The sequence below is a fragment of the Calidris pugnax genome, unplaced genomic scaffold (genome assembly GCF_001431845.1).
Source record: "Calidris pugnax isolate Ruff unplaced genomic scaffold, ASM143184v1 scaffold56, whole genome shotgun sequence".
In the NCBI taxonomy this organism is placed as follows: Eukaryota; Metazoa; Chordata; class Aves; order Charadriiformes; family Scolopacidae; genus Calidris; species Calidris pugnax.
This window is the reverse complement of record NW_015090839.1, coordinates 16406238-16418825: the sequence shown is the minus strand read 5'-3', so window position 1 is coordinate 16418825 and position 12588 is coordinate 16406238. Positions and strand designations below refer to the sequence as shown.

At 44.8% G+C, this 12588-nt stretch overlaps 1 protein-coding gene across 7 annotated transcripts in view; it reads left to right on the top strand.

Moving 5' to 3' along the window:
- The first annotated feature begins 5659 nt into the window (after positions 1 to 5659).
- Positions 5660 to 12588, top strand: part of ACTN1 (actinin, alpha 1) — a 46696-nt gene continuing 39767 nt past the window's right edge. For 6 of the 7 annotated variants that reach the window (XM_014941856.1, XM_014941860.1, XM_014941861.1 and 3 more), the window contains exons 1-2: positions 5660 to 5771; positions 10820 to 10939. In XM_014941856.1, the coding sequence (XP_014797342.1) occupies positions 5747 to 5771; positions 10820 to 10939 (145 nt within the window). In that variant the 5' untranslated portion in view covers positions 5660 to 5746. The remainder of the gene's footprint in view (positions 5772 to 10819; positions 10940 to 12588) is intronic. The other variant, XM_014941857.1, reaches the window with a different exon arrangement.

Genomic DNA, 12588 nt, shown 5'->3' with positions numbered 1-12588 from the left:
ATCCCCCAGCACAAACACCAGGAAGTAGGGTGCCTTGGTGGCCATGAATGCTGCTTCCCCTTGAGCATGGTCGTGGTTTTCTGGCAAGGCAGTGCTCCAGTGAATTCTTTCTTGCGTTGCTTAAGCCAGACCTTTCTCCTGTCAGAAAGGAGGCAAGCAGCACTGCTCTGGCTCAGTTACAGCTTCTCCAGGGTTGTTACACAAATATGGCAGTCCCTTGGCTGTGTCAGAAAGCAGGGCTGCATGGAAGAGTGATTTAGCAAGGAGAGAAGTAAAGAGCATCTGGAAAGGTCAGATAAAGCTGGAATGTCATTATCATAGCCACAAAGAGATAAAACTGCCCATTTATTTTTTTTTTAATATATGTCATTTATGTGGTTGTGGTAGCTTCAACATTTACATTGCTAAAATTGCTCAGCGGCTGAAGTGCCTTGTGACTGTTTTCTTGTAGCAGAGCTCTCTAGATCCGCTCTCAGCAGTGTCATGGCACTGCTGCTTTCCAAGCAGAAGCATTCTTTAAACTTAAAAATGTTGACTTACTGCTTCCCCAGGTTTCAAGAATGTTGCCTGAGCCACTTTGGTACCAGAGAGGTACTGAGTTTGGAAAGGACAGTGTGAAGAGGAAGGGTTATTGGCTTCAGGATTAAAAGCAAAAGTTTGGGAAGTGCAAAGAGTACCAGAGAGTGTGTGTCTTCATGCATATGTAATACAGGGAGAACCAAAGGTAGGTTTGCAGTTGGCAGGACTGGGAGAAACCTGGAAGGAGCTGGCTGAAGATGGTATCTCACTAGAGCTTTGGCCGCAGGACCACCAGCAATCACCTGGCTGCTGCTTTTAGTTAACTCGTGCCTGGGCAAGGGTTGGTACAGTGAACTCTGAAGAAGCAGGGACTCTTCATGTTGTGTCAAACAAAGGTGTGCATGCCTGTTAAAATAGGTATGCAGGTAGGCTTGTAGAGGTTACCCCAACAGTAAACCTGCCTCATATGCTGAGGCAGAAGAGCAGTTAATCATATTTGCTAGCTATTCTTTTTATTAGCTGACAGGTTATGTTGTGGTAGAATATGAAGGTCCTGTTGTTTGTACAGCACACAGATAGCAAGAGCTGATCGCAGTGTCAGGGATCTTGCTGATGAAGCTGGGGTGTAAAAAAAGGAAGCTACAAATCATAGCTAGGTGGGAGCAGGGGTGCAGAGAGCAATGATGAGAAATGTGTGTATGTACATGCAAACACACGTGTGCTCCTTCCTTGGCACCCTGCGTTGTGAACCCTGAACAAGAGGGAGACCTGCAGGGGCGTCCTAGGGATCTGTTGTGTCCAAAAACGAAATTAAGAGTACAGTATGTGGAAAGATCCAAGGGCCAAGAAACATGGCTCTGTTTGCACCTCTTCTGCAGTTACCATAGAAAATTTATGGTGTGAGATTTGTATAAAGAAACCAGTTCATGGTATGCTTTTGTGCTATTATTTAACAGTAAGTAGTTTTCCAGCCCTGTGAAATTTCTGTAAGCCTCAAGATTAACGGAGTATTTGTTTCCCCGTCTTTGGGACAGGGAGTTAGAGGTAAGCGGGTGAATAATCTCTGGGCTTCTGCGTCTGCAGGCAGCAGGGAAGCACATCTGCTGCCTTACAGCAGGGATTTGAGTTCATGACAGAGGAGACGGTGCTTCCCACCTGGCAGTGCATTTCTGCCCTTCGAACTGGGGGGCACCTCTCCTCACCCCAGCAAACACAGGTGCTTTTTTCTTTTTTTTTTTTTTTTTTTGTCTGACTGCTCCCAGGGCCAGGCCTGTGCCAGAAAGATGGCTGGCTGCTCTGAGCAGCCCTTTCTGCTTCCAAAGCTCGTTGGCTGGTGACAGACAGCACAGCAGGGCTTAGCGGCCGCCCCGAGCCGATTGCCACCGCTAGCTGTGACTCAGGGCGAGGGGAGGAGCGGCTGCGTTGCCCAGAGGATGGATGGGGTGAGTGGGTGGTTTCAGTAGGTTTCCTAGAATAACAAAAAGGATCCTGTGCAGATGCATGAAGCCAAGTCAGTAAAAATGGCTCCAAACAAAACTGCCAGGACTGCAAGACCCCAGCGGACAGCAAAAATTCCAGATCTCCCTTCTCTTGCTCCTGCCGGCTTTTCTCCCACATTTCTTCAGCCTTCTCCTATCTGTCTGTCAAATCTCCTTCCAATTTGCTACTTTAAAGTAAGAAGATAGTTTATTTACTCCTGTGCAGTATATGCAGCAAAGGCAACATAAAGCTGTTTTCTTATTATTATGTTTTTGGTTGGTGTTGCTCTGGGTTGGTCTGAAGAACATAATTTGTGAATCCCGTTACAATTAGTAGAAGCATTCATAATCCTGCTTTCTTGCAAAATGGCCTAATGCATCCACACTGAGCTGCTGGTAGTTGCTGTTCACACACGCTGTTGTGCTGCTGGTGGTATTGTGCTTATTGGAGTTCATGTAGGAACTGAAAGGTGTCTTGAGAAAACATCTGCATTTCTGGGAGCTGTTTAATGGGAACTGGATGTGCTCTGCCTATTAACCCTTCATGGTCCTGTGTCCTTGAGGAGCTGAGGTGTCAGCTTTGCCAGTGATGGCCAATATATATGTTTTGCAGAGTTGTCTCACTTCAGCATGTCTGAGGCCATGATGTGGTAGAGATGGCTCCAGCAGAGAAGTTGGAGTGCTGGATCTGGGACTTAGTTTTGCACCAAGCCCTAGGTGACTCTTGCAGCAATAAAAATACTCTCACTGATCTGGTTATCCTGCCAGGTTTTATAATAATGCAAAGTTTAGAAGATTTGCTTTTCATTTCACTTGTATTTCTTAGAAATGTAGACCCAGTCGCCCTCATCCATCCTCAAAACATGCAAAGAGATGCCCAGTTGAGCTATATCCAGAGTATCCGTGTTTTAAAGAAGAACTTTCTGACCTGCTTTGGGCTGATAGAAAACAAAACTGAAGCAGCTTCAGAGAAGTCATAGAATAAATAAAGTTCAGGCTGGTGGCCTGTGACTTAGATCTCAGGATCTCAATTCAACATGGATTTTGTAATGTGACACAGGGCCAGTCACTATCTGTAGGTATCTTGCTTTTTCTGCTTTCCAAATATGAGAAGGAGGTTCATGCGCATCCACAGCCTTCCTGACAATAACTTGTTCTCATACTTCGATATGTGATGACGATGTAGCACTTGAAATCATCTCTGCTGTCATTTGCCCCTCTGGAGGAGCAAAGGAACCTGACTGCAAAAGAGAGCTGAATAAATGAACCTCTTCTCACATAATACAGCACAGGCAGTGGAATAAAGAAAATAGTGCCAAAAGGATGTACTGCAGGATGCAGGGCCCATTTTCAAATAAAACCGCTCTTACTTGAAAAAAAAAACCCTTCTATTTCTCAGGGGAATAACAATAAAAAGCAATAAAAGGTGCTTAATGACTTTTTTTTTTTTTTTCCTAAAGCTTCCAAATCTGGAAGGAAACCAGGCCATCTTGAAAAAAAGAGATCCCAGACTTTCACAATACATGCATCTGTCCAAAGGGCCATTGCCATGAAAGTATTTACAGCTGCTCTGTTATCCTGCTCCATCCCACAGCCCCGGCAGAGAGCAAGGCCAGAGCACAGCAGTGGGAAGCTCAGCAGCTGTTGAGCAATGCTTTTTCCAAGGAAAGATTCTGCTACACTATTTGTAGTTGTGTAAGGCAGGAATGTGGGTACTTTAGTAGAGGAAGCCCAGCTTCCAGACAAATAAGAACAAGCCCTGATAGTCTTCGCCATTTGGGGTGAACTCTCTTTTGAAATCCTGTGTGTGGTGTAAGCAGTGGAGAAGCATTTGTAAAATTTTGGCATGTTTTGCTTCAGTATCAGCGGAGTCCTTTCTGCTGTGGTTCCCCAACAGCCCAAGATGGCATGACTGCTGTGGTCCACTCCACCCTCCTGCTTGGCCCATGTATGCCAAATTTTCTCTTGTAGAGGCTTGTTAGACTGTGCTGAACTGCCTCCATGCGCTACTGAGCAGAAGACCAGCCTTACCAAAGAAAGTAAACAGTTCTTTGCTGGGTCAGTGAGTTGAATTGGCTTTGGGAGAGGGAGGGAGGGAGGAAAGACCTCCTTTCCTTGTGGTAGTGCTGAGCTTTTGGAGCCGCTCACTTTTTTAGTAACCTCACCCTTCTATTTAAAGAGTGATTGAGGGGTTATCAGTTTGTACAAAGGAAAGGGTTTACTTTGTGTCCTATTCAAACACTGTGAAACGCATTCATTAGCACTTGGACAAACTTGTCCGCCTTAAAAGAACTAGTTGCTACCATTTACTCTTCAAACAGTACTTTTGTGTCAAACAGCTTCTGCATCTCCAGGTTGGGCTCTTTGATTCACCAGTTTAAGATCGTGCCACACTGAGGTTTCTGAGGTGTTTTATATTTGCTTATTGTGTTTTGACCATTGAATGGTCGCACTTATGACCTATTCACATGGTGCTCTTTTGAGATAATCCCTACTGTCACATCTCTTGGATGAGTTGGTCTCTTTCCCTTCAGTGCCCCACATGGCCATTGTTCAGAACATGGGCTGACAGATTGCAACCACAGAAAATGTGTCTTGTCATCAGTTGTGGTGAAATTCATTTCTCTTATATGAGAGATCCTCTTACTCTGACCACTTGAGGTCAGAAGGCGTTTCCAAAAAGAGTTTTGTTTAGCCTGAATGCTGCTGGCTGTATTGCAGTTTGGACCTCAGTCCCTCCCGCACTTCAGACTCGTATTATTACTCTAGTCATGGTGCATAATATCACTAATTACAGAGTGGCTGTGATTTCTATCATTGAGGTGGTTGCAATGACCCTTCTGCCAGAGGCTTTCAAATAGTGGGAGTTTGGGACTGTGCTAGACAGTAGTTGTCGATAAGTAGTGCTTACTTTTATCCTTTGTGTGACTTGCACTTCTGCTGAGATGGGTGATAGCATCTTTATCCAGAAAGCATTTACTCCTCCACTTGAGGCGGGAGGAAGGGCGGGATGGAAGGTGGGACAGTCACACAGGGGAGAGAGGTGTGCCCTAGCAGTGAGTTGGTGAGAACAGAGACAGCAGGAGGGACAGTAATGGGATGTGGTTTATGTGGCTGTGGAGCTCAGCACGCTCTCCCTTGGTGTCTAAGGGCTGCAGTGTTTGCTGGGGATGGAGTAGACCAGAGGCAGTTGGCTGTAGAGGAATAGTCCTTTTTTTTTCTCAGGCATGTGTCTAGAGATGAGAAGTTCTGGAATGCTGTTTTCTGTTCTCCTTCATATTATGTTAAAATGTATCATCTAACACTACTGGAGTCCCTAGCAATACGAGCACTTAACATGCCTTAAAATCAGTTTCAAAGTATTCTAAACCAAACACAAATTGTAGGGGCCTCTCCAGAAAATCAGACACGCTGGAGCCGTGAAGTGGCTGTCTCTTTCAGACTCCCTCTGTCATGGGAACACCCTGCAACTTCTTTGGATATTTAGGCACTAACACTTGTGCTCCACAAGGGCAGCAGGTGGAAAGATGATGACCTAACCAGCATTTGAATCTGTGTCATGGTACCCAGCAGCACTGCTTTGGTTCTGAACTATTGTTTGGCCTCTGGGAAGATTACTGACTGCTTTTTTTTTTTTTCCCTTCTTTCCTGTGTTTTAGACGTTTACAGCATGGTGTAACTCTCACCTCCGCAAGGCTGGGACACAGATTGAGAACATAGAGGAAGATTTCAGGGATGGCCTCAAACTCATGTTACTTCTGGAAGTCATTTCAGGTGAGAGAGGTTTGTGTGGTGCCCTCAAGTGTCCTGAGCATCTCCATTCAGAAATCTGTCCTCCCCCTTTCTTGCAGAATAGGGACAGCAAGGGCTGTAATGCTGACGATTTTGCTGGAATATAAGAACAGCTGTTTTCTGATTCAGAACAAATTTCTCCCTAATGAATATCTTGTCTCCGGCAGTGACCATTAATGTGCTTTTGGAATGTAGTCCAAGCCTCATGGCCCGTGCAAGCTGCCCATTGCATTCCTGCTCCTGCCTCTCGGCTTTCCTCTGCCCGTCAGGAATGCACAGCCTCCTGTGAAGACTCAGGCAACAGCTCTTACTGCTTGGCAGGGCTGATGCAGCAGCTCTGGGAAGAGTGTGGGAATGCTGCACTGGCAAATCATACCAAAGCCACATGACAGTGGGAATAGGATAGAAGTTATTGGAAGAGGGGAGTCAAACCAGTAAATCTTCTGTTTCGTTCAGTTTCAGCTGTGACTGAAGTTTTTCCATTCTAGTTTCAATCTGAGCTCAGTGCTCAAGCCTTCAGGGGAAAAAAAAAATCCCAAAGAAAAGCAAAATCCCAGAAAACCCAGTCTGATATAAAAACAGTGGCATGAACAAGTTAGGTCAGATTTGTTTTTATTCCCTATCACAAATGTCCCACTACTTGACAGATATCTCCCAGGGATTATTTTGTATAAGCAGTAATCCCTATTGATGTACTGATGAAATAAATACCTTATTGTGGGAGGCATTGAGGGGGGGGATAAGACTGTGTGTATGAAACTGGAGTTATATGCTCACAGACTTTCTTTTGATGGTTTTTGAGCCAGTAATAGCAATCCAGTGACTTCTACTCCTGACCTTCTTGGTACATTTTCCAATAAAATTGCCATGATAAAAGCACTCAGACTGCTTTCTCTCTACCCCTCCTTTCCTTTTATTCCCTTCCCTTCTCCTTTGCCAGCTCCTGCAAAGATGCTGTCAGTATATGTGTTTTTCAGAATTTATGAATATAGGATAAGACCTCAGATTTTTTCCCATGCTTATGATTTGGAGGGATCAGAGTTCAAAATATTATCAGAGCTTTGTGGCACGCACATTGCTTCTGCAGTGCCTGTAGGAGATGAGGTAGCAGAGTCCTACTAGTTTATTTTCTGTATTTATGTTCCATTGCAGAGGAGGGGCTGCAGCCTGGAAGCTGGGGCAGATGGGCCTTAATGGCTTAGTTTGTAATCTCTGAACTGGAAGATAGAGGAGAGAAGCATGAACAGGGGAGGGTGGGTGCAGCTTGGTGCCAAAGCAGGGGCTCTCGTATCTCACACTGCTTAATTTTCTTGCCTCGTCTCCCACTCTCCCTCTCAGGTTGTCCCTTTGGGAGGCCACTGGCAGGTCTTATTGGACCCCCCTCAGTTTGGGAAGAAGCTAACAGCTTTATGGTGCACTGGTGGTGTGGGCACAGCATTTCCCCATCCACTGCAGAGTGACTCTGTGCCCACAGCCTGTCGCTAGGTGACCAGTGGGCAAAGGCATGGGGAGCTGCATCCCACCAGAGGCCATGGTCCTTCACACACTAAGACTGAGCATCCTTTCCTCAAGAGCCAGCAAAATCTGGAAACACAGTTCTCCTAGGTACAGTAGCAAAAGAGAAGAAATTTAGTACAGTTGTTTTTTTTTCCCATTTAATTTCCTTCATTGGCGGTTCCATTTCCAGTTGTGAGCCCTGCTGCTCTTTTGGAGCCTCCTTCCAGCTGTTGGCCCCACTTAGTAGCCCCTTTGGCCTGTAGGTGGGGAAGCAGCATCCCAGCCTGGGAGCAGTGTGGGGGTAAGGAGTCTCCTGCTGGTTGGCAAGGGCTCACATGTGTGTTCCTGCCACAGTTCCCACTGATCACCTGCCAAAAGGGTGAGTCTCCAGATGACTCTTAGCCATCCGGTTCCAGCTTCTAGCCTTTCCTTGCAGTTCTTGGCTCTCTCTACACCTTCCTCTTCCCGTGTTCTGGGGAACTGCAGAGCTGCTGATGGAAATTTAGCATGGGAAGGGTTGCTCTGTGGCAGGCTGATCTTTTCATCTAGCCCAGAGGGTGATGGCCATAAGAGCCTTCAGCTGTGAGAGTGCTGGGCCCCACTGCCCTTGGGGACACGTTGCTGCCTAGCTAGGGCAGGTAGGAAGCAGTTTTTCTATCTGACGTAACTTCCCAAAGTATGGGAAGCAGTGATGCTCTGCAAGAGGAGAGCACCTCGGTTTTACTCAGCCCAGTACCTTATCGTGGTGAGCTGTGGTGCTGCTGATGGATCTCCTTCCAGCCTAGGCAGAGCCCCTTGGTCCCCCAGCCACTGTGCGGTGGGAGAAACTCCAGGGACAGTCCTGGAACTTCCTCATTGCAAGTCCTCTCCCGTTGGCCTCCATGGTGGGAAGTAAGAGTTGGACCTCCCCTAGAAATTGCTCCAAATGACAGACTTTCATTTTTCACCGCATGCATTTCCTTCCCATGACAAAGCTATTTTAAAAATAATACTACAAGACTGAAAAAGGCTAAGCTCACATTTAGTACTTTTAAAACAAAGTTATAAGGCTTTTTTTTTCCCCCAAACAGAAGAAATGACTAATCAAAATTTTTTCTAAGCAAATTTGCTGTAAACAACTTCTAAGCCAACACTTCCTTGCATTGTTTGGCTTTTAAAGTACAGCCTTGGGCTAGTACATGGGATTCAGGAATGGAAGCGAGTAGACCATTTTCATTGTCTCAGATGGAAGAAGCACTGAGAAATAAAGCAATGATGCAAATAGCTGAAAGCAGAACATATTTCTAGCAGGCTTCTGTTTTAACAGTCTACATCATTAATAATGCATGGCATGGAACCAGATGAAGCTTTTCTCTGGAAATCTAAATTTGTGATAAAGTCCAAGTCTGAAGGAAATAGCCGTCGGGCTTTGGGACTTTTTAAGATCCAAAAAAAATTATTCTAAAACAAATATCCCATTGTGGTATTTGAGAGGAGGAGACTGCAGTTTTGCAATCGCCATCAACCGCTCAAGGATTGCGTTGCTGTCAGAAGGAAGAGTCCTGCTCTCCCAGGCTCCAGGGAGAGCAGTTCAGATGCTCTGCCTTGTGTTGGGCAACGGCCACAAGGTGAATTGGATCAGCTTGCTCTTCCAGCTGAAACTTTATCTCGTGTCTTTATTTTTCTTTTTGCAAGGCTGGCTTACAGTCACATCAGCAGAAGAAAATGGTTCTTTTTTAGCTGGCTCAACGCATTTGTTCACATTTGGCAGCATAAGTCTGCATAAATCTATTGTGAAACTACATGCAAAAATGCCATTGTGAAACTGTCACAAAAAATGCTTCCACTTTTATTTAGAATGACTAGCATTATCCAAATGGGAAAATAAGTCAACATACCATGACGTGTACTTGAGGCTCCATTAAAGCAAAAGGGATCTTTTTAATCCTAGGATGGAGGTAGTACCATAAATACATCTTCTTACTTAAATTGTCAGACATCAGTGTTTCATTTTGAAAGTGAATCTGGTTTTATTCTTAAGCTTGAGAGCTAATGACACCAGCCTACAGTAATCACTGAAACACTTTTAAAGGACTTTCGTTTCCAGGTTTTTTTACTTTATAGGGCATGGTTATGAAGATAATCTGGTTTTCTCCCTTTTATCTTTTCCTCACTCCTTTGTTAAAAAACAAGCCATCCAGTTTTAGTATGAAGAAGAGTTTTTTTAAAAGTACCTTTCTTTCTCACCCTTAAACCTCAAATAAAGGTTTTCGACTTAAATATTCAGGTTCAAGATATTGCAGGAGACTTTTGGAACTGAATAGGTCAAGTGAGTAATTGCTTGCCTAGACTTGCCCATTTGATCTCTTTTTAATTCTCTCATAACTTTTTTTTCAAAGTGCAAAACCCTGCTTGCATTTTGTTTAGATCTTTTTTTTGTATTCTAGAGCTTGTGATCTGAAAGCAGCTGTTCTGCTTGGTTTTTTGGTGTTGTGTGTCACATAACGTATGGTTCCTGATGTCCTGTTTAGTTATATTTCTAGCAGAGCTTCCTTTGAAAAGTCCACTTGTCTGTCCAAGCTTTGATTTGCTTACTCTTCATGTTGGGTTAGTGTTAGTAAAAGTAGGCGATGAGCGTAGTTACAGGAAGCCTGTCAAAATGGCCACAACTGCACTGAATGCAGCTCTTTCAGATATATAAGGTCAAGAAAGTGTTTTTCCAAATCTTCCAGCTTTGTTCCAGTCAGGAGCTGGCATTTGCCCTAAGATTCATTTCTATCAGAGATTTCCTGCTCTTACCTCGGAGCAGGCTGCTTCCCTCTCTCTGCCGCATTATAAACGTGTAAAATGCATACTACTGTGTAAAACACCATTGCGTAGAGTTAGAAAGACATCAAGCATAGCGGAACGGTGTTGAGATGACAGTCCTTACAGTTACAAGGCCACTTTCCACAGAACTGATTTTATTTCCTCATGCAGGCAGTTGTGGCCCTTCAGTCCAGAGATGAGAGAGGTGCGAGGTCTGTGTCTTGTCTGGGGAAAAGAAAAGCAAGACGCAAGATCACCCTCATATTTCACTGTGAGGAGTTCCAAGAAGGAGTGATTTGCTTTGTAAATTGGGGCTTGTAGATGCTGGAGGGGGGCTCCTCACCTGTCTTGGTGGTGGAGGGAAGTTGTATCCGTTTCCAGGCATCGTTATCTGTGGTTAATGGGACAGAGGTTAGTTCTACTGCCCAGCTCAGTGTGGTTTTGAAGGACTTTTTCACCTCTGCTACAAGACTGCTGTGGAAAGGACTCAGTGCCAACAGTTCTTCTGTTATTAATATATCTACGATGCAACAAAAAGATATTTTTCTGTCTGATTCTTTCTGGGGGTACTTAACAGTGCGTGTGGCTGTCCTGCCTTCACTGTCAAGGGAGGATGCAGGGAGGTCTGTCCCCTCCCTGCCTGAGCAGCCGGAGCCACCAGCAGTGGGAAACACCCATCGTGGAAGAAAGGATTCAGAATGGTTTCCTAATATTTCTTTTTTTTTTTTTCCCTCTTGTCTTAATAGGTGAACGCTTGGCTAAGCCTGAAAGAGGCAAAATGCGAGTGCACAAAATATCCAACGTGAACAAGGCCTTGGATTTCATTGCCAGCAAAGGAGTCAAACTAGTATCTATTGGAGCAGAAGGTAAAGAAACCAGCTGATTTGTCCAGGCCCAAGCTGTGCTTAGCTGTTGCCTTTCTCTCACAGCAGCATGTGATTTCCCTTTGTGCCTCCCTAGCCCTTGTAGAATGGAGGAAAAAAGGGGATATATTAGGCCTTTACATCTGTATTTAGATCCCACTTGCACACCAAGTTGCCAAACCTGATTTCCTCTTGGACTTATTGGTCAGGTCTTCCTGTTCTTCTCCTGGTTCTCATGAGTTAAGGAAAACATTGAGCAGTGGCAGAAAGAAATTAATTGGGATTTTTTTTTCTCAAATGAAGAAAAGTCTCAATTGAAGCATAGCAGCTGCTTGTATTTAGCTTGATGCAGAGCTGCTGGGAAGCAGCAATGTCCCTATTGCTGTAGGACATCCCATGGATCAAAGCCAAGTGCCGTCCTCAGCACAGGTCAAAGACCCCAGAGGCACCAATTTTCAGGGCTTCCAGGATTTTTGTCGTGCAACCCAAAAAGCTGCGTGCTCTGGCTGGAAGCCAGAGCCCATTGTGGGCAGCACCAGGGACTCCCAAGACAAATTTGCAGATGATGCAGACAGCAGGGAGTTGTGTAGGATTTTTGTCTTTTTAGCAAAGGTGGTGGGTGTTCTGCAGATATGTCCCCCCAAGACCTAGAAGGGTGTGCAGGTTAGTAAGATGGTTTGCTCTTTTATAAACCTTAACAACTTCTCATATTATCTGAAATGTATTTTTATGACACTTGTTTTCCTCTGCTCTGAACCTGTGTATGAGTCCAGCCTATGGACTTCATGTTGTCACTGTTGCTGTGGAGACACTCTGCTTCTGTGGTATTTCTAGGTTTGTCTTTACAGTGACCACGGAAAATGAGGGAGGTTTCTTATCTCCATCTTACAGATGGAAATATGTGGTTTCTCCAGGGAAACTCATGACAGAGCCAGGAAATTAGCCCATGATACAGTTCTGGATGAGCATTCCTCCTCTGGGAGAGTCGTGGGGCTGCAGGGCTGAGCCCTGCCTCTTCCTAGCCCAGGAGGGCAGAGCAATGTTGGCATGCTGTTCCCAATTTTGGCCTTTTAGGCATGCTCTTGTCTTCAAGACACACACCCATTCTACAGTCTGCTTGTTCTGTGTCGGATGAGGCAGAGTATGGCAGCTGCTGCAGGTCCTTATGTTTGCCTTACTGAGACCTTTACCTCAATATACTGCTTTAACTTTATGGAGACTTTGCAACAATTTGAAACTAGTGCCCAGGGACGTGGAAGACATTTCTTTACTGTGTTTGGTATTTAAGAGCAAAATACAAGAGGTGAATGGCTCAATGATATTGACATTTTGCATGTAAAGCTTTTCTTCCATTTTCCCACCTTTTCCCAGAGAAGCAACCTGAGGGTGTTGCTGGCCCTGAGTACACTTTATGTAGCACAAATGTATATCTGAGGTAGTTTTGTGCCCTCGCAAAATAGACTGATGCATCCAGTGTCTGATACGATAGTCCATATCTATATGGGCCCTTTCTCAAACTGTAAGAGATGACCTGCCTTAAAACACCTCCTGCTATCATTTGGATCTCGGACAGACATTTGGATCCTTCTGGGAGACTAGAGCATGCATAGAACCTATCTTCCATGCTCTATTCTCTTTTTTTTTTTTTTTTT